Genomic DNA, 22,261 nt, shown 5'->3' with positions numbered 1-22,261 from the left:
TTGGTTTCTGAAGCCATTTGGGGGGAGGGGGTAGTATTGGATTTGAGAGACTTCATTTAAGAACAAGCGAGGCACAGAGCCCTAATACAGTGAGATCAGCAATGAGATTAAAGCCTCACTTTCTCCCTTCTGTGTTAATTATCCAGGTAACCAAAGAAGAGGATAATACTGAAAGTTAGTCTGGTTTTTCTTCTCCTAATAATTACCAGTATTTGTGATATCTTTTAAGAGAAGATAAGGTGTCCTTACAGCTGTGAATGAGTGTGTCCCCCGCAGGCACTGTGCGTGGATGACAGGGCACAGTCTCTTCTCTCTGCTCACCTCTTTTCTGGAGCTGAGGCCACTCACCTGAGGTCTGTGTTAAAGGAAGCCAGCAGAAATAGCTAAAGTCAAGATACCAAGTCTTAGTTTAAGACCTACTACTAATCACCTCTCCATATTTTCTAAGAAATGAAATCTTGGGATTAGATTTTCACCTCTCTGTGCTGGGCAGTTTATGTTAACAGTACTAATCATTAGGGAACTGTCCAAGAGGTTGTCAGAAGCAAATGAAAGAGAAATAAAAGGCTGGGTTAGACCTATAATAGCACTTATCACTTTAGAGAGTTTCTTTTTTTATATTGAACATTTTGCTTTATTCCAGATTGGAATCAGATAAGTTTCATTTTTCAGTGGGACTCAGATTTGAATCTGAACTCAGAGCTGTCCCATTGCCCAGCTGTAATTTAAGCATTCATTTGCTCGTCTCCTCCCAAGACCAGGAGACCACAGGGTGCCCAGGATTGAGAGACCAGTGTCATGGCTTCTGGGCCTGGCTCTGTGGCCTGTAGAACCATAGCGTGAGCAAGCCTGCCGCCACTCTGTGTTTCATTTACCCAATCTGTAAGATGACGGGTGGGCCAGGTCACTGTTTTCCAAACCTGGCTGATGATCAGCCTCACCTGGGTTGCTTTTAAAACACACATTCCCTGGCAGCCCTGTAGATATTCTGATTCAGTAGTCTGTTTCAGCCAAATTCAAGAACAACAAGTTGATTTTGATATTAAGATTCTATCAGTATAGAAAGAAGAATTTTGTTATACCAGAGCTTGCTGGGACTAGCACAGCTTTGGAAACATGAAATTGTTCATTTGGATAGACCTTGACTTTATTTTCAGTGATCACTGTTCGCAGTTCATAATCTTCTAGTTCTGTATAATAAAAGGGACTCTCAGCAGGTAACCCACATGCTACTCCATTCAGGAAGGTGATACAGAAGCCACCTATAGGTTCAGAATGAGAATATTGCAAAATACGGATTACAATGTCATCCACCTCAATTTTCAAATGTTGATAATGAGAAGCTGAGAAGCTCGACCTGGGTAAGAAAACAAGACAAGTTAGCAGGTGTCAGGTGGTTTGGATTAATACCAGCTGATCTGATCCCTTTAAATCAGGGGTTCTTAACTTTTTTTGTTCCCTGGACCCTTTGCCAGTCAGGTGAAAACCAAGGACCCCTTACTAAATCCTTACAATACTGTGTATTATTTAATAAATATGGCTCACCTGCACCAACACGTCCCCACAAGCATAGTGTTTTTTGGAATTTCAATACAAGCTCATGGAACCCTTGTTAAGAACCCCTGCTTTAAAGGGCCCAAATAAATTAAAACCCAGAAATTTGCCTGATGCTAAGAGTCTTAGAGTCCTCACTGATATTTTTGCTTTGGGAACTTGTATTCTTCTAAGTCTGGGAACATCAGGTGGTCAGTGCTCAGATAATATCAGAAAATTCTGGAGTGTGGATTCCATAACCTCTTTATGGTCTTGCCCAAATCCTGAATTTGCATGTAAGCAAGTGTGGGAAGCACTTGGGGATTGGCATTTGATCAGAGGAGCCCCTTTTGATTGTCCTCTATTTCGAATCTGCTTTTCTCTTTCTCAGAACTCAGTTGGCTGGCTGGGGAGGACGGTGTAGGAACTGTTTTCTCTGGCACGTGCGCTTCCTAATGATGCTTTCATTAGGAAGCCCTTAAGGTATCCCAGAACTGCGTAGCCCAAGGCAGCTTTCATTGTACAGACACAGGCTGTGTCGCCCTGAGATTTGGAAGGCCCTGTTCTGGTATTGATTATTCAGAATTTGGAGCAAGTCTCATAACATTCATGTCCTCTCTTTCCTTATTTGTAGAAGCAGCCTTTACCCTCCTTTAGGGCTGGTAGGAAGATGGGTAAAGTCATAGAAATGAGTGTACTTCAAGGGAAAGGACATTTTCCTGGAACGTGTGTCACATTTGCTTAAAGACCCTCAGGACTGCAGAATAATGAGTCAACCTTAGAGCGCAGGGGCCAGTGCGGGCTCTGTGTTCAGCGCGTTCCGCATGGTGCTCTGGGAAGTTCCCAAGACTGATTCCTCACTCAGAGCAGAGCCTGGTGGCTGGGGCTTGAACTGCAGAGAATGGGAATGTTGGAAGAAGCCCCTCACGCTAGAGAGGCCTTTACAAGTTTTCTGCCTCATAAGGACTGACCAGGAAGGTTAACATAAAAGTCTTCTGGTCCAAGACCTGCTTCCATCAGTCACGGGTCAGCTGAGCAAGTAGTAGTCGAAGGCATTGGGACCCTGGTATTTGGAATGATGCCCAATACTCCAGCCAAAGTGTTCTTTTGCCTGCCTTCGGGGTGGAAATCTGGCCTCCAGTGGTTCCCACTCCCCTCCTCCCACGAAAGCCCACTTCCTTGTCCACATCTCCAGGGAGGCACATTTTCAAGTACGGACCTCTTTTGTTTAGTTCTTCTCTCCCACCAGGATTTCTTTCTTTAAAGCCCACTGCTGCATGTGTGCAGTCCTCATGCTCACACACCACCCCAGTCACTCCTGTTCTGTTTGAGTCCATGTCCAAACCACACGATCCATGCATCGTTTCTTTACTGCACTTTTTAGATATCTCTCTCTCCTTATGAAAAAGGCCTTCATTTATTTTTTATCTTTTCATTTGTTGCAGTAGAATAACTCCATTAGTTTAAATTTTTGCAAGCATTTCTAATCTCTTACAATGTGCGGTCTCTGCAAGGTAAGGCCTCAGGTATCAGCCCTCTCCCTTTCACACCTGAGGTCCCAGCCCCCAGCAGCTGGCTCCTGGAGGTCCGTGGGTTCCCTCGGGGGGGGGGGGGGGTTGCCCATCAACTCCCTCCCTGCCAGGCACCCTTCCTGCCACACATAGCCCCCTGCCAACCCTGCCCCACTCCCAACTGTGCTCCCCGCTGCATTGTTTGGACTTTCTCTCCCTGGCTTCACCTTAAGGTTCAAGAAAAATGCAGGTGCCCCCATCACTTGGCAGGTGGTGCTGAGCCCTGTTGGAGAGTCAGGCTCATTCCTTGGTATAGCCTTGGACCATGCCTGTGCCAGAGAGTGTTTTTGTTTAATCCACAGTCCCTAAATATCCCAGGCCTAGTTTGACACCACCTCAAACCCCAGTCCCCTCCAAGCTTCCACTAGACCAAGACGAGGGTGGGGGAGGTGGGAATTGGAAGCAGATCTGGAAACGGAGAAGAGCGGGGAAGGAAATGGTGTTTGGAACTAGAACTCAGGAGTTCAACCTCTTTTCTGCCTCCTCCAGGATCCACGCACATTCTCACCCCACAGAAACTGCTGGACACGTTGAAGAAACTGAATAAAACAGATGAAGAAATAAGCAGTTAAAAAAAAAAATAAGTCACTCCTCCAAACAGTGAACCCTCCTTCCACCAGTGCCCCGGGCTCCCTGCTCCCACTGACCGCCTTGGTTACTTTGCTGACCTTCCCGCCCTCCCTGCTCCTTTCTCAGCTCTGCACGCTGTAGCTGGCAGTGTCGCCGCTGCATTCTCATGTGTGATGATGCCCTCTTCTTGTTTGAAACAAACAAAAGAATGCATTGTGTGTGTTTTTTTTAAAGAGTATCTTATATATGTATCTTTAGGGAAAATTCATGTGCAGCTGATGCATCGCTGGAGAAATTTTTAAACTGTATAGAATGAATGGACAAACACGTTCTCCTCCTGAGGTCCCCTTCTCCCCATTATTTATGGCTCTGTGACCTTGTACATAATCCGGTGCGACATGTGGAAATTGCTTGAGTATGGAAAGGTAGAAGTTTGCGCGTTTCTGCAAACTTATTTTAGGTTGTTCCTGTTCTTGTTGGGACTCATAGAGGTGTCTGTGTTTGGGGAATTTTTCAAACTGAGGATTAATCTACCTTCACTCCAGGTCCTATCCCCCAGTACCCATTTCCACATGAGCTTGGAAGTGAAGATTAGCATCCTATGAGATCTGAGGTGGAATAGACCTGTTTTCCTCAGTGGCCCTTACCCCCATGAGCGTGGCTCTAGGTGGGGGTTAGGGTGTCCACATGAAATCAGACTGGTGCTGGCCGACGTCCTCCTTCCATAGCTGGTCACTCCTGTCTTGCTGGCCTGTTGTCAGAGTGCTTGATCTTGAGGGAAGTCTAAGTTACAGTGTCCAAACATGTGACAAGTGAGCTCCCAGCCAGGGACCTTCATCTCTTTTGGAGAAACAGTTAGGCTTGAACCTATTGACCAGACTTCTTCTTTGCCTACGCTTCACCCCTAACAACTAAAAAAAAAGGTTTCTTTTTCTTAGTTGGGTCAGCTGGATAGATCTCAAAGGTCAGGAATGGACTAGAACTGAATGTGTTCTGGAGGCCCCTGGGCAAGGTCCCCTTTCCTGTAGGGGAGGTATCTTAGCCCTAAGTACTTCAAACCACCTGAAGAATAGTTTGTTGAATTTGTACAGATCCTATACCACTCAGAATGCAACTTTTGTCAGGTTATCCTCCGTTTAAGACACTTCATAATACTTTATTTTGTGTAATGTGGGGTCTTATGTCTTTGTCCTTGTAAGAAGAAAAGATAATTTTATTCTCTGTATAAACACTTAGCTGTATAAAACCTAGCTCTAAAGCAAAAATTTAAAAAGCAAATGCAAGAAGGATGTCTTGTCATCCTCGAGACTCAACAGGTCTCTGTTCTCCAGTAGTGAGCACACTATTTGTTCTGCTGCTGATGTGAATACAATGAAGTGGAAGTCACAAAAAATGTCCCTTCTCCAGCCCCCTTGCTGCCCTTTAACTCCTGCAAACTGTGTGTATGTTACTGTGTCTTGTGCTGTTGCTGCAAACGTGGTGTGTGCTAGTTCAGTGCCTCCCTCCCACTTTCCTTGCAGAGTATGGTCCTCTCCTGCTCTCTGGTAGATGCATTGTGGTGTTCTCCTTTCAAGGCTTGGAAATATCCCCTTTGCACTCAAATTAGTTTTCAGGTCTCTTCCTTCTGTTTCCCTCCTCCCCCTTAATATATCTTATTTCCTTAGGGCAGAACTGTAGGTACTTGCATTGGTTTTATTCCTTACTGTTACTGCTTGTTTTGTCCCCTTCCTTTGACCAAACAATGGTCACGCTTCAGGACCTTGTTTGTTGAACATGTTGGTTTTCCTTACTCTGTTATTTATAGATAAATAATTTATCAAAAGGATATTTTAAAAAGGCTAGTCTGTCTTGAAACTTGTTTACCTTGAAATTATCAGAATATCAATGTTTGGAAGTATTGAAGCAAAAACATGTATCATCTCTGTACCGTTCTGTACTGAAGCACTCAAGTCTAATAAATAAATAAATCCGCACCCATTCACGGTGTCCAGTACTTGTGGTCTGGTTTTATTTGGGGGAGTGGAAAGAGGCTTCTGTGGTTCCGCTATAGAGACCGGCTATCCCCCTACTGTGGCTTGGTGTCTTCTGGATCCAGGTCGCCATTACTTGCAGTAGGATCTCCCGCTGTCTCACAATTGGAGATAATCCATGAAGCTTGCTTTGGGCCTCAAGAAGCAGCTGGGCATTACCTATAGACAAGGTAGTTTTTCCATTGCCCAGTTTCTCCTTATCTAGAATGTCTCCCCATCCCACAGACTGTAGGGCTCTGTCTTTGCAGAGGCCTCTTACTGGGGCATATGGTGACTATATTTAGTCATGCGATGAGATGACGTTAGCAGTGCTCTCTGCTCTCCTCTCTTCCTGCGGCCATATGGCCAGCCCACGAGTAACAAGCCTCTTTCCAGATTGGAGCTGGTGCATGTCCTGCCAGTCTCAAAGCCTTTCGTGACCTGGGGAGACTGCGATGAGGGTGGTCCAGCTTAGAGAGTAGGTACTTAAGTTAGGGCTGGGTTTACCCTGGAAACCTGCTAGAATACAGGACACAGGAGTGGGAGTCATCTTTGTAGAAACATCTGTTTCTACTTTTTTGTCCCTAGTCACTCTCTCATTCAAACCCTGACCTCCTTTATAGCGTTAAGATATCTAACAAATCAAGGCCAGTTGGTAGAATTTGCTCTATCCTAACCCTGCTCTAGTCTTGTGAATCTTGCCCTGTATGGAGTTAATAATGTCAGTGACCATTTATTGAGCTTCATTGTAGGCCCCTCACGTACCTTGCAGGTGATGCCTTCTCCATTTTGCAGATGATGAAGCTGAGGCTGAGAGAGATGCAATAATGTACTAAGATCACTCCATCTGGGGAGCATCAGATCCTGGTTATCTTACATCACTTATTTACTTCATCAGTAACCAAAATGCCTTGGGAATTTTTAATTCTAAATTATTCTAAATAAATTTGCATCAAATAAAGCAAAATAAATACTGTTTGCACCTTTTCCCCAGAGTCAGCATATCCTTCCAGACTCATGCTAGTGGTTTTCTAATATCGCCCTGGATGTTTCTGTCATTCTTTGACCTCGGCTCTTGGGCAACCTACCCTGATTCTTCCCCCAACCACCACCCAGCAACACATGAGCCTGGGCCTTTATGCTTCTAGGAGAAGTCCCAATTCTGTGTTACATAGCATAGATTTGCTATGGGCCATTCCTCTGAAGTCTCCCAATGATGTCAAATAGCCTTTTTTTTTTTTCAAGATTTATTTCTCTCCCCTTTACTCCCGTTGTCCGTTCTTTGTCCACTCACTGTGTGTTCTGTGTCTGCTTGCATTCTTGTCACGTGGCACAGGGAAATTGTGTTGCTTCTTGTTGTTGCATCATCTTGCTGCATCAGCTCTCCATGTGTGCAGCACCACTCCTGGGTAGGCTGCACTTTTTTCACGGGGGCACCCCTACGTGGGGGACACCCCTGTGTGGCACAGCACTCCTTGCACACAGCAGCACTGCGTGTAGGCCAGCTCACCACACGGGTCAGGGGTCCTTGGGTGTTGAACCCTGGACCCTCCATATGGTAGACAGATGCTCTATCAGTTGAGCCACAACCGCTTCCCTCAAATATCCTTAGGGATCAGGGGGTTCTGAAATCAAAGCATATCACATTGAATCAATAACTCCACAATCCTAAAGCCACGGCATGTCTGTGAGCTACATCCAAGTCACTCTGCCTTTCAGAGGTCTAGATCCAGGCTGAGTGTCCCGGCCAAACCCTGCTGAGGCTGAGGGGCCTGGACGCCACCCTGTGACACCAAGCATTTGTTCCTGGGGAGGCAGGATAGCAGGAGTAGCTGGAAGCACAGCACTTGGCATCAGACAGACCTGGACTGAATCCAAACTCGGCCTCTTTCCACATGACCTTGGGTGAGGGACTTTGTTCCTTCTGTGAGTGACGTCTGTGGAGGAATGATGCTGAATCCGGCTCATCGTAAGTACACCTAGTGCTGTTGGTGTTTGATGATGATGGTAGTGGTGAGAATGATGATTCCCAACCAAGTCTGGGGTGAAAAGAATAAACATGCTCATAAATTGGAAAAACAAATGTTCATCATCTAGAGAAAGGATAAATTGTCATATATTCTCCTGGTGATGCACGTAACTGCCCAAGTCTCAAGATCTTAATGTTTAGTGAAAAGAGCAAGTTATAGAAGAATATATACAGAATGATGCATTTATGTAACATTTTAAAATCTCTTTAAAAGCACTCTATATAGACTAACCATGAAAGGCTTCTCTAAGGAGCAATATTTATGCTGAAATATGATGGAAGAGGTTACCACCATGGGAAAAATCTAAGAATGCAACATAGTAGGCAGAAGGAAAGCAATAGCACTTACCTGGAATGGTGTATTAGGAAAGGTGAGATTGTGCTTGGTAAGGAGTGGTGTACTAGGAAAGGTGAGTCTGTGCTTAGTAACAACCAACGAATTTCAGTGAGTAAAAGCAACAAAGCTTATGCACATGTCCATACAAATCAATGGGGGGCTTTGCTTCCCCTCTTTATGACTCAGGGACCTGGGCACAGGCAAGGTGTGAATGTAGGAATTCTGCTGACCTGTGTCTTCACACACCAGAGCTCTCCTCAGAGACCTGTGGTCCTTTTCCTTTCAGCCTCCAGCCTCTGCCACCGGAGGTGCACACTCCCAAAGCAACCTCCTCCAAGCGGACCTGTCAGTGTCTGATGTTTCCAACTAACTGTAGATTTGCCCCCCTAGGAAAGAGACAGCTCTGTGCATATGCACTCTCGTCCTGGGCGCAACAAGCTCTGGACTAGGGAAGCGCACAAGGGAGAAGAGGCAATGAGCATTTATTGAGTGTCATCTGTGTGCCACAGCCTCAGGTCAGGCCTTCTCTGCTGCTTTCCTGGATCATGCAGCCAGTCGCCCCAGGTGCAGTTGCTGCCAACGCACACTTGCTCTGAGTCTCTTCTTGTGGATTCCAGTGACTTTCCTGATGTGTAAATGCAGCCAACTCTCTTCTCTGCTTTGAGTCCTGTAATGCAATGGATCTCAACTCTGGCTGCCCCTCACAATCAACTGGGAGGTGTTTGGTTTGGTTTTTTTTTTGAGGTACGGGGAGCTGGGGAATGAACCTGGGACCTCGCATGTGGGAAGCTGGTGCTCAACCACTGAGCCACGTCAGCTTCCCTGAGTTTGTTTTTTCCTTTTTTTCGCTTGTTATTTTGTTTTGGTTTATTTTTTAGGAGGCACTGGAAACCCAACCTGGGACCTCCCATCTGGGAGGTGGGCCCTCAACTGCTTGAGCCACACCTGCACCCAACTGGGAGTTTTAAGAATTCCACACACATAGACACATACCCAGTCCCCGTGCTTGGCTTTCCTTGGTTATTCAGCACTTCTATTTTTAAAAGTTCTTCCTGCAGTACAGGGCACAGCAGCCAGCACTGAGGACCATTGCCCTTGTGGCTTCCGATGTTCCAAAAGATGAAGTCCATGCTCCTTAGCCTGGCTTATAAGGCATGCTCAAAACCTGGTTCTTGGTCTAGCTTCATAATCAGCCACTCCTTGCTGCATAGTCCATCTAGCCACACACAACTAGTTGACGTTCTAGTAGACATGAAGACATGACTGCAGCTATGGCAATTAAAAGAAGGTGGTGTGTTTGAATGTAGGACTAGACCAGGGGTTCTTAACCTTTTTTGTTCATGGACCCCTTTGCCAGACTGCTTCTCAGAATGTGGCGGCAGATAGTTTTATGACACTCAAATCGGAAGTCAGAGAAAATAAACATAATAAGTTGATTTTTTTCAATTCAAGCTCATGGACCCCCTGAAATCTTTAGGAAAAAAATTAGATCTCTTACTTTATACCATTCAAACAAATATTTTCCAGGTGGATTAAAGATTGCAGTATAAAAAAAATCCTAGAAATACTAGGTGAAAATATATGAAAATATATTTTAATATTGTGGTAGGACACAGCTTCCATACCATGACACAAAGGACTGATTTGACTAGATAAAATATATTTCTTTCAGCAAAAGATACCATCAATAGAATTAAAAGACAACACTGGCCCAATGTCAAACAGCATTATTTGTAAAAATGCAAAATGTGTGTTTGCTATTTTCTAAAATGCCTTGTTTCTCAGGTTGTCATTTGCTGGAGAATGAGTTTACATAAATGCTTAGCTCAGTATAGCCCTTACACTCCTTTCTGTGTTCTGCTGGGAGTGTGGTATAACTATAGAATCCCTCTAGGGAAGGGAGTCCTAATTCAACTCTCATTTCACATTTGCCTTGGCTGTGTACAAGGTACTTGGAAGGTTTTATCTTAGTTTACTTTTTTGAGGGTGATCTGATGGAGGACAATTCACTACGGTCAAGTACTTTCAGAAAATCAAAAACATAGCCACAGAGAGTACAAATAAATGCACACAAAGACAATCGGATAGCCAGGCCCTGAGCGTCAACAGACTCCAGCTCCTACAATCTGATTTATTGGACTCACCTCACTCAGCTAAGATGGAGTTGAAGAAGGACAACCACCACACCGTGGAGCCTAGAGTGCCTACAACTGAAAGCAGGAGGATTGCATCCAGTATCCATGTGGAATCTGAGCCTCCTCCTGACATAGAGGTGCAACAGACACAACCAATCCAAGGCCCACAGAGAAAAGGTGGCATTGGAATGGGAAAAGTGGACATGGTGGCTGATGGATATGGGGAATGGCAGGAAGAGATGAGATGTGGAGGCACCTTTGGGACTTGGAGTTGCCCTGGATGGTACTTCAGGGGCAATCACCGGACATTGTAAATCCTCCCAGGGACCACTGGATGGAATGTGGGAGAGTATGGGCCATGATGTGGACCATTGACCATGAGGTACAGAGATGCCCAGAGATGTACTTACCAAATGCAATGGATGTGTCATGATGAAGGGAGTGAGTGTTGCTGGGGGGGGAGTGGTGGGGTGGGGGTGGTGGGGTTGAATGGGACCTCATATAATTTTTTTTTAATGTAATATTTTTACAAAATCAATAAAAAAATTTTTTTAAAATGCACACAAAAATGGAAAGCTGGTATTTGTGGGGGGTCTTGTGTGTGTAGATATTAGCAGTAGGAAACGCACTGATGAACCATAACCTTTAAAAGCTAACTGCAGCCATGCGTTCCATTCTCTATGGCTAATGTAATCTTGCAGTGCTTAAACGTGTCTCTGGACTTCCGGCAAGATGGTGGCTGAGTGAGCTTGTCTTGCCGTCTCTCCTGGGAAGAGGCAGCTGGGCACCGCTGGAGGTTCTCCGGGACCAGGCTTTTTCAGGATTTTTTCAGGGCATGAAGTGTCTGGACATCGATTTGGTGGGAAGGTAACGGAAAGGACTGGTCTATAAGATATAAATTGGGACTTTTCAGGAGGGGGAGGCAAGATGGCGGCTGAGTGAACTTCCCGGTTACTAGCTCCTGGGGGAATTGGCTGGGAGGCGTCGGAGACTCTTTGGGACCGGCTGTTTCGGGATTTTTCCTGGTCCGGAGGTGTCTGGACATCGATTTGGAGGGAAGGTAACAGAGAGGATCCATCTGTGAAATATACACGGAGATCCCAGCTACGTGTGGAGGATTCCCTCCTTGGGTAGGCGGAGCCGAGGCAGCTAGCACCGCGCGCGGAGCCCCGGCGGGCGGCGGCCAGTGTAGCCGAGTCCGGCCGAGCCCGGCTGAGCCGCGGCGGGCGAGGGGGCGGAGCCCGGCTGAGCTCAGCCGAGCCCAGCCGCGCCGCACCGCGAGCGGGAGAGCCGAGCCGCACCGGGCGGCAAGCCGAGCCCGGCCGAGCCCAGCCGAGCCCAGCCGAGCCGCGGCGGGCGGCGGGCGGGGGACCGGAGCCCAGCTGAGCCCAGCTGAGCCTGGCGGCGGGGTTTCTGTTCTTTGGGTTTTTTGTTGTTGTTGTTGTTGTTCTTGTTCTTGTTCTTGTTGTTCTTTTTTTTTTCAATCCTCTCTTTCTTGTCCCCAATATTCTTCTTATACTATTTTACCTTAACAATACAATAGGTCCTACAGGAAATACCTCACATTTGCTGGGTTTCCTCACCCTCCACTGCCTCATTTCTCTGTGAATAGATTTAGCTTATCTACACTATCCCCTTTCCCCTACAACTTGATATCCTCCACCATCTGCTATCTCTCCTATATTCCATCTCCCTTTCTTTGATCCACAAAGTGTCTAACTCTTAATTTCTAATACCTTTGTTTAGTTTTCCATCTGGTATTCGTCCCTGAAACTATTACCTCTCTTTTCTCTTTCCCTCTCTCACGAAAACAATAGCCTCTTAGTACGTACCACATTCCTCCCATATTCAGTCGTCTACCTCATTATAGGTACTTTCCTACTACTATAACTCTACACAATTTACATGATCTAACCTCCATCCTCCCAGAACTCATATTGTTGCTTTGTAAACATATATCACCAATACTACTTCACACCTTTTCCTTCCTTACACAATTGACTTTCCCCAGCACTAATACTTTCCTTTAAAGTGAGCTTAACTAGCAATAAGAAATTGGAATAAGAAGAACAAAGTGACAAAGAGAAGATATAACACTTACGCAAAAACGTGTCTCTGGGTTAGTTCTGGATGCCCTACCTCTTTTCTTGGGATCCCCGCATCACATTCAGGCTGCCCTGTGGTCACTGGGTATCATTGGTCTGGCTCCGCAGCCAGACTTTGAGTGCCACATCATGGCACAGCTGTGCCCCCGATCTGGCTGAGAAGACGTGTAGAATGAATGAACGCGAGCCAGACCTTGTGGGAGCCCCCTTAATCGTCACGGCCTCCCTGTGAGGGAGGTGAGGGAATGCCGTTAGCAACTGAGGAAAATGAGATGCCCTCGTATGGCCTGACTGGCTGGTGAAGGGAGAAGAGGACTGCTAATGGGTATGGGGTTTCTTTTGGAGGGATGAAAATGTTCTAAAATAACATTATGGTAATAGTTGCCCAACCCTATGAATATTTTAAAAAACGTTTTATTACACACTGTCAATGGGTGAATAGTACGTTATGTAAATTGTATTTCCATAAAGTTGCTTGAAAACAAATGTCCACCACGCTACCCTGATGCTCGTTTTGACGTTTCAGAGTTCAGGTCACTGGCCAGTGACAGTGGAAACTCAAACTCAGCTCCTGGATTTGAATTTAGATGATCCTCGGTTTCATTAAAATTGTTCCTATCTCCTAAGGCTGTTGTGGTGACTGAATCTACCAGTTAATGTAACCCACTTAACATAATGCCAGGCACAGAGTAAACAGGGTTTCAGTTCTGCCCTGTGTGGGTGTGAGGCCCATGGCTGATCTCTTACCTTCCCTGAATGTTGTTTCCTTATCTTTCAAAGGAGAAAAACAACCACTGACCAGCTGTTATGAGATAAAGTATGTAAAAGAGTTATTATGAAAGGTAAGTTACGACTTCATTCATTCACATACTCAGCAAATGTTTATTTGGGTGCCTACTGCATGCTAGGCACTATTCTGTGCACCAGGAAGACAATGGTAAACAAAGCCAGACCTGGTCTGTATTAGCCAGCCAAAGGGTGCTGACGCAAAGTAACAGAAATCTGTTGGCTTTTATAAAGGGTATTTATTTGGGGTAGAAGCTTACATGACAAGGCCCTACAGAGTCCAACTCAAGGTACCATAAGAGGGAAGCAGATGTGTCTCAAGTGACAGAACTTCTGCCTACCATATGGGAGGACCTGGGTTCAATTCCTGGGGCCTCCTGGTTAAAAAGAAGAAGAGAACGTGTGCCTGTGCAGCGAGCCAGTGTCTGCACAAGTGCCCACTTGGTGAGCACAATGCCCACGAGGCGAACCAGTGCCTGCGTGAGTGCCTGTGTGGTGAGCCAGTGCCTGCACTAGTGATCACGCAGCAAGATGATGACACATCAAAAGAGAGACAAGGGGAGAGTCAAGGTGAAGCACAGCAGAGATCAGGAACTGAGGCGCAATTGACAGGTAACCTCTCTCCACATCAGAGGTCCCCAGGATCAAATCCTGGTGAATCCTAGAGGAAAGAATAAATGAGAAAAGAAGACAACACAAACAGCAAAAACAGCAGGGTGGGAGGAGGGGAAGGGGGAAAATAAATTAAAAAAAAAAAAGACAAAAGGTGCTTTTTTCCCCCTCTCCCCCTCTCCCCCCCATTGTCTGCTCTCTGTGTCCATTCACTGTGTGTGTTCTTCTGTGTCCACTTGGATTTTAGTCAGTGGCACTGGGAATCTGTGTCTCTTTTTGTTGCATCATCTTGCTGCATCAGCTCTCCATATGTGCGGCACCACTCCTGGGCAGGCTGAGCTTTTTTTGCACAGGACGCCTCTCTTTATGGGGCACATTCCTTGCACATGGGGCTCCCCTACGTGGGGGACACCCCTGCGTGGCAGGGCACTCCTTGCGCACATCAGCACTGCACATGGGCCAGCTCACTGTATGGGTTAAGAGGCTCTGGATTTGAACCCTGGACCTCCCATGTGGTAGGCGGATGCTCTGTAAGTTGAGCCAAATCCACTTCCCCATAAGAGGTACTTTCTCACCCAAAGTCTGCCACGTGTTGAGAGAAGAGGGCAGGCGATGTCTGCGAGGGTTCAGCCTTCTTCTTCCTCTTAAGACCCTATGGTCCCAGCTTCGTTCTATCTCAACTGTAGCCTGGCATAAGGCTGTCTCCCAGGGCTCATTTCTTTCTGGGTTTAACTGCTCTGGTCTCTTCACATAGCTGTAGACTATCAGGCTTATCTCTCTTCCAGGGCATCTGTTGTGGTTAGGCTCATGTGTCAGCTTGGCCAGGTAATGGTGCCCAGTAGTTTGGTCAAGTAAGCACTGGCCTAATTGTTACTGTGAGGACATTTTGTGGACTTAAATCACCAGTAAGTTGATTTCATCTATGGTTGATTACATCTACAATTAACTGAGGAGATTGCCTTCAGGAATGAGAGAAGCCTTATTCATTCAACTGAAGGCTTTAAAAGCGGTGATTATTTCAGCAGTCAGAAGAGAATTTTCATCTCTACTTCTGCCAGCCAGCTCCTCCTGGGAATTCATTGAGGACCTTCATCAGAGTTCCCAGCTTGCAGCTTGACTTACAAAATTGGACTTATGCTTTCCCACAGTCGCATCAGACGATTTTATAAAATCTCATAAAATATAGCTATCTCCTCCTGTCAGTTCTGTTTCTTAGAGAATCTTGACTAAGACATCATCTCAGCAGATCAGGAGAAACATATGACAAAATCTAACACCCTTTCACTATAACAATGGTCTATATAAAATGGTCACTATAAAAATGGTCAACAATCTAGAAATAGAAGAGAACTTCCTCAACCTGATAAAAGGCATCTACAAAAAACTCACTTAAAGTTGAAAGACTGAATGATTTTCCATTAAGGTCAGGAACAAGACAAGGATGTCCGTTTGTCAGTTCTATTCAGTCTTGTACTGGAGGTTCTAACTAGGGAAATAAGGCAAGTAAAAAAGGAATCCTGATTAGAAAAGAAGAAGCAAAACTACATCCAATTTTCAGATGCCATGATCTTGTTTGTAGAAAATCTGGAGGATTCCACAAAAAAGAGACGTTAGAAGTAATAAACAAGCTTAGCAAAATGGCAAGATATAAGATAAATATACAAATATCAATTGTATTTCCATATAGTACCAATGAATATTTTGAAAGTGAAATTAAGAAAACAATTCCATTTCTAATTGGATCAAAAGGAATAAAATAGGTATAAATTTGGCAAAAGTTGTGCAAGACTTGTACACTGAACACTACAATACAATGTTGAAAGAAATGAAGTTTGAAATAGATGGAAAGATAGCCCACATTCGTCGATTGTAAAATTTAATATTTTTAAGTTGGCAATACTTTCCAAATTGATCTACAAATTCAGTACTATCTGTATCAAAGTCCTAGCTGTCATGTTTGTAGAAATTAACAAGATGATCCTAAAATCATATGGAAATTCAAGGGACCCAGAATGACTAAAACAATGATTAAAAAGAACAATGTTGGAGGACTCACACTGCCTGATTTCAAAATCTATTATATGGGAGTGGAGGTGGCTCAAGTGATTAGGCACTTCCCTCCCACATGGGAGGTCCCAGGTTCAGTTCCTGGTACCTCCTAAAAAGAAGGCAAGTATATAATGAACAGACACAGAGCAGAAAACAAGTGCAAATAACAAGGAGGGGGAAGAAATAAATAAAATAAATCTTTTTTAAAAATCTACTGTAGGGGGAACAGATGTGACTCAAGCAGTTGAGCACCTGCTTCTCACATGGGAGGTCCTGGGTTTGGTTCCCAGTGTCGCCTAAAAACAACAAAGGGAGATTCAGCAAGATGGCATCGGTTTAAGTGAGCACTCACCACCCATCTCTCAAAAAATGGCTAAGAAGGGGCAAGATCCTTCCTGAGTGAGCTGTTTTGGGAACCCACAGAGCAGAAGGCTTCAGGGTATAGATCTGGAGAGACAAGGACAAAGAAAAAAGGCCAAGGTAAAACCGTGGTGCCGGAATTGGTAGGCTTACATCCAAGAGACTTGAATCTTTGGGTTGTCCATGTGCCAGCTGGGCCCTGAGCCTCAGAGGAGTTGCAACACATACTCTCCAGTTCATTGGACTCACCCAGGACAACTAACAAGGAGATGAGGATGGACAACCACCATACCAAGGAACCAAGAGAGTCTACAACTGCAAGGAAGAGAGTCTCATCCATCAACCATATGGAATCAAGGCTCTCTCTCAATTGGAGGTGGAGTGGGCATCACTATCCGAGAGTCCTCAGGATTGGGGAATAAAATATGGACTAGAGCAGACTTACTGGTATTCTACCGTAGACTCATTGTGATTCTAGCAATGGAAGAAATTATATCATTGTTGTGGAGACAGTGGCCACTGGAGGTGCTCGAGGCAGGGAGAGGGAAAAAGAGGTTAAGTATGGGGGCATTTCTGGGATTTGGAATTGTCCTGAATGACATTGCAGCCACAGATCCAGGCCATTATATATCCTGCCAATGGCCTATGGAATTGAGTGGGAGAGAGTGTAAACTACAATGTAGACTATGGGCCATGCTTAGTGGCAATGCTCCAAATGTGTTCATCAATTGCAATGAATGTGCCACACTAATGAGGAAAGTTGTGGGAGGTATGGGGAGTGGGGCACGTGGGAATCTCTTGTATTTTTTTGTGTGACATTTTGTGTAATCTAGGTATCTTTTTTTAAAAATTAAAAATAAATTAAAACAACAACAAGCAAACAGACAAATAAACCAACTCAGGGGAGCTGATGTGGCTCAGTGATTGAGTGCCAGCTTCCCACACATGAGGTCCCAGGTTCAATCCCGGCCCCGGTACCTCAAAAAACAAAACAAAACAAGAAATCTACTGTAGGAGGGGGAGTAGATGTAGCTCAAGTGGTTGAGCACCTGCTTTCCATGTACAAGGTCCTGGGTTCATTCCCTGGTACCTCCCAAAAATAAATAAATAAATCTACTGTAGGACGACGTCATGGAAAATTGTAGAGTGGGAATCTCCAATGGCCAGCCCCTCCACTAAAACAACTATTAGACTGTTAAAAATGGTCAGAATCAACGGTTTTGGACCTCCGTAATTTGAGCACACTTACAGCAGTCAGGGGAGAGCTTATTGAGGGGGAGAGGCTGCCACACTTCAGTAGGAGAAGGACATGCTCCAACCAGCTACCGTCCCCGTTCCTCAGCGCCACTGCAGCTGTGGGACAAACGTCCACATTGCTAGGGTGGCACACTGAGGCCAAAGGGGCCAGTTAGGACCGTGCCCTCCGAAAATTTGTGGGGGTGCCAGTTGGTCAGCCTGGTGGCTCCCCAAGTGACCAGTGCAGGTGCTCGCCTTTGTTTCTGTCCCCTCAAGTTGCAGTGACTTCCCTGACATCATCTAAGGGATGACTTGAAGAGACTTACACACCTTTTTGTTGTTGGCTTCAGACGTACAAAGAAATGTGTCAGGTCACAGACAGGTCACAGAAATCACAGGGAAGAAACTTCAGCAGCCACACACAACCAGGAATACCTCCTAAAAAGAGAAAAAAGCTCAGAAGTGCTTTTCCGATTAGTTGATACTCATTTGTGAGTCCGCTGGGACCAGAGCTGCAAGAGCCCTGGGTCTGTGAGCCATGCAGGGCTCCCTAGGCGAATAAAGGAAGCTGGCTCCAAACGCCGGCTCCCTGCCTGTGTTCCCAGAGACCTCTTAGTGGGTGGGTTGCCTCCTGTCTGAATTCAGTGTCAAAAGAAACACAGAAAGTTATGGCTGGGATCAAATTGCCACCCTTGCGTGTGAGGGTTCTGTAGCCATCGGGGGGAAGGAGGGGCGCTGAGACTGCGCATTTCCATGTGGACGTTTGAGGGACACAAAGCTGAAAACATTTCCTCACGACACTGAAAGTGCCACTTCTCTGATTTCAAAGGGGTTGTTCAAGATCTTGAGGATCTTGAGTGGCCTGACCCTCTCACTCCAGAGGCAAAATATCATGCTTTATAAAAGCCATGCTTTAAAACAACACCAAATCCTAGAACGAAAATCTAAGAAACCCTCTCTAGGGCTGAAAGCAGCTAAAGGACTGTGCTAATCAATTGCAAAATGCTCACCATCCTTTGCTTCTTCTCCCAGTAAGAGGTGGAGTCCATTTCCCACTCCTTTACACTGGGATGGCCTTGTGACTTGCTTCGACCACTAGAACGTGGCAAGAGTGAGCTTCTGCCAGTTCCAAGTCTCGGCCTCACCAGGTGTAGCCGCTTCTGCTCTCACGCTCTTGCTGCTCTGAGCCTGCCCTGGGAGCAAGCGGGGCTGGTGTGATTGGTGGTGAGCAGAGCAGCAGTCTCTGTGTTGCCCCCCAACATCCAGTTACACCACACAGGTGAGCCTCCTGCCCCCCAGCTGACTGCAGATTCACAGGTGAGCCCAGCTGGCCTGTGCCAGTAGAACTCCCCAGGGAAGAATAAGCTAAACAAATAGTTGTTCTCTTAAACCACCAAGTTTTGGGATGGATTGTTACACAGCAAAAGGAACTTATGACAAGGATTTAATTTGCTGCTCTCTCCCAAATTAAACATTCTACCTTCTAGGCATTGGGTGTATGATGTGCTTCTTGATCTAACGTGTGACTCAGGGCAGAGGATGTTTCAGCTAGGAATTCTCCGTAATCGTCAGGGCCATGTTTGATCTGAACACCAAGAACCATCTGACACATGCTGCCATTTACCATGAGTTAGAATGTTCCTATTATTTGGTAGAAATAAAGTGTAAAACAAAGCAAAATGGCTTGACCTGCTGCTCAAGAAGGTAACTCAGATAAATACCCTGCCCTGAACGAATGGTTGCAAAACTGACAGGAAACTATTCTGATTTAGTTTTATGTGTATTTTATGATGATGATGATGATGATGATACTTTTTGATTTATCTTTTATTTTCTGGATGGGACCCCTTGCTGACAGCAGGAGGCCCAGGAAGGACAGGAGATGTGGCCCCTCGGCTTCTGCAAGGCTTGGCCCAGTCTGCTGGGATGCCAGGAGCGAGCAGGCATCTGGGCCCTGCGGAAACCTGCGCCCACATCTGAGAAGACTGGAGAGGTGCTCTACAGCTCCGGAGAACTCGCCAACCGTGGAGCTGCCCTCCCGCCCAGCGTCGGGTCTTCCCACAAGACCCAATGATTAGGTGTCCCACAGAAGCCAAAATGTCTGAGAAACGCCACAATAGGAGGGGCACAGGTGCTCACTGAGGAGGGTGGCTCTGGCTAAGGCAGGGCCGCTCGCCACTCTCAGCCGAGGTGGGACCACTGGGCAGGGGCCAGAGCCACCTCCAAGTCCACAGGTCCCCCAGGAGACAGAATACACAACGTGAGTCTTACAATTGGCACGTGGTGCAAGCGGATGTGACTCAACTGATAGAACATCCGCCTACCACATGGGAAGTCCAGGGTTCGGTACCCAGGGCCTCTGGGCCCGTGTGGTGAGCAGGCCCACATGTAGTGCTGTAGTATGCAAGGAGTGCCATGCCACGCAGGGGTGTCCCCCATGTAGGGGTGACCCATGCGCAAGGAGTGCGCCCCACAAGGAGAGCCACCCTATGCAAAAAACGCAGCCTGCCCAGGAATGACGCCGCACACACGGAGAGCTGACACAAGATGACGCAACAAAAGAGACACAGATTCCCAGTGCCACTGACAAGAATACGAGCGGACACAGAACACACAGCCAATGGACACAGAGAGCAGACAACTGGGGGGCTGGAGGGAGTGGGGAAGGGGAGAGAAATAAATAAAATAAACCTTAAAAAAAAAATTGGCACATGGTGGGACAAAGGAAAAGGCTGCCACTCACTACCTGAAACCAAAAAAGCCAAATGTATGGCTTACTTAGCCAGTGGCAGGGCTGGCAGGACAGTCTCCCCGGTTGGGTTTGGGGGAGTAGGGAGGCAGGACTGGTGGACAGCTGCACTCTGATTGTTTGAGGATCGGTTGTCTTTGATTTGCTGCACTGAGGCAATTACTGCTGGCTTTCCAACGCGTGGCGGAAGGGATTGGCCGTGCACTCACTAACCACCTTCAGATCTCTTTCGGTGGCTCTCTATTTCCATGGCCGCAGAACATCAGTCTTTTCCCAGCCAGTCGGGCACTTTTATTCCTAGTATTTTTTGTATCCTGGCTAGGAGACGACTTTGGAGCGGATTTGACTCCGGACTTCCCTGGAAGAGTTGGCCTCTCTTAGCCTCAGTTTCCCATCTGTATAAAGACCATGATGCAAGTGCCTTGCATGTATCCTGGCTAGGAGACGACTTTGGACCGGATTTGACTCCGGACTTCCCTGGAAGAGTTGGCCTCTCTTAGCCTCAGTTTCCCATCTGTATAAAGACCATGATGCAAGTGCCTTGCATGTAGGACTCCCGTCAAAATTAAATGCGATCATCTATGTAGAGCCCTTAGTGCAATGCTTGGCACCTCGTAAAATTTTTAATTGTCACTTCAGGTTGGCAGCTCTGGCCTCTAATAGGTTACCTCTGGCCCTGCTCCAATCTTCACCTCATGCAACTGTGATCTTTCAAATGCAATTTGGAACTGGAATTCCCACTGCAGACTGGATGAAAGAGAAGCTCCTTCCCTCCTAAGAAGCGTGTGTGGTCTGCCCAGCTGCCTCTCTGAGCTGCAGCTTCCTGGCCTTGATCACGTTTGAGGCATGTCCTCCTGCCACAGGACCTTTGCGCGCCCCACTTCACACCTGCACGCCTTCTTCACCTGGTAACATCTCCTTCCCCTTCAAGCCTACCACCTCCCTTGACAGGGCCCATGAGGGAAGCTGTTCCTAATCCCCATACATTGCCCCACCACCAATATCTTACATTGTCCTGACGTATTTGTTACATTAGATGAAAAAGCATCATAACGTTACTGCTATCTGTAGTCCATAGCTTATATTTGGTGTATTATTCCCACAGACCATCCTATTATTAACACCATGTATTAGTGTTGTATATTTGTTATAGTTCATGAAAGAACATCCTTGTATCTTTTTTTTTTATTTCTCTCCTCTTCTCCCCGCCCGCCCCAGTTTTCTGTTCTCTGTGTCTATTTGCTGCGTGTTCTTCTTTGTCCGCTTCTGCTGTTGTCAGCTGCAGGAGAAACTGTGTTTCTTTTTGTTACGTCATCTTGTGTGTCAGCTCTCTGTGTGTGCGTCACCGTTCCTGGGCAGGCTGAAGTTTCTTTCGCTCTGGGCGGCTCTCCTTACGGGGTGCACTCCTTGCACGTGGGGCTCCCCTACGCGGGGGACACCCCTGCATGGCAGGGCACTCCTTGCACGCATCAGCACTGAACATGGGCCAGTTCCACACGGGTCAAGGAAGCCCGGGGTTTGAACCGTGGACCTCCCATGTGGTAGACAGACACCCTGACCACTGGGCCAAGTCTGCCTCCCCCTTGTATCTCTTCTTTTAAAAAATAACTATTCTAGTGGGTGTGAAATGGTATCTCATTGTGGTTTTGATTTGCATTTCCTTAATTGCTAAGAATGTTGGGTATCATATGTGCTTTATATTTTTTAGTTATTTGTATAACTTCTTTGGAAAAATGTCTATTCAAGTGTTTCATCCATTTTTTAACTGACCTGTTGTCTTTTGTTATTGTTGTAAATTTCTCAATATATTCTGGAAATTAAACCCTCTTTGGTTATGTGGTTTGGAAATATTTTCTCCCATTTTGTAGGGTTTTTTTACTTTAATGGTGAAGTCCTTTGATGCGCAAACATTTTTAATCTCTAGGAAGTCCCACTTACATATTTTTTTCTTACATTGCTTGTGCTTTTGGTGTAACATCTAAGAAACCATTGCCTACCACAAGACCCTGAAGATGCTTCCTTGTATTTTCTTCTAAGAGTTTTATACTTTCCGTTCTTATATTTAGGTGTTTGATCCATTTTGAGTCAACTTTTGTACAGTTATATAGTTGTTGTGAGGTAGGGGTTCATCTTCATGTTTTTGCGTAAGGATTTCCAGTTTTCCCAGCACCATTTGTCAG

The 22,261-nt window shown here is 46.0% G+C and overlaps 1 protein-coding gene and 1 long non-coding RNA gene across 9 annotated transcripts in view; both read left to right on the top strand.

Moving 5' to 3' along the window:
* Nucleotides 1–5,651, top strand: part of STXBP1 (syntaxin binding protein 1) — a 79,460-nt gene extending 73,809 nt beyond the window's left edge. For all 8 annotated transcript variants that reach the window (XM_004479771.5, XM_004479770.5, XM_071216983.1 and 5 more), the window contains one exon: nucleotides 3,594–5,651. In XM_004479771.5, coding sequence (XP_004479828.1) covers nucleotides 3,594–3,676 — 83 coding nt within the window. In that variant the 3' untranslated portion in view covers nucleotides 3,677–5,651. The remainder of the gene's footprint in view (nucleotides 1–3,593) is intronic.
* Nucleotides 5,652–10,902: 5,251 nt separating this feature from the next.
* Nucleotides 10,903–21,916, top strand: LOC105744829 (uncharacterized). Its single transcript, XR_001117775.3, has 3 exons — nucleotides 10,903–11,051; nucleotides 13,070–13,131; nucleotides 19,191–21,916. It is a non-coding gene; the product is annotated as an uncharacterized lncRNA (long non-coding RNA).
* The last annotated feature ends 345 nt before the right edge of the window (nucleotides 21,917–22,261 follow it).

The sequence above is a fragment of the Dasypus novemcinctus genome, chromosome 8 (assembly GCF_030445035.2).
Source record: "Dasypus novemcinctus isolate mDasNov1 chromosome 8, mDasNov1.1.hap2, whole genome shotgun sequence".
NCBI lineage: Eukaryota > Metazoa > Chordata > Mammalia > Cingulata > Dasypodidae > Dasypus > Dasypus novemcinctus.
Note: the sequence above shows the minus strand (reverse complement) of the source record. Positions and strands in the feature narration are given on the sequence as shown.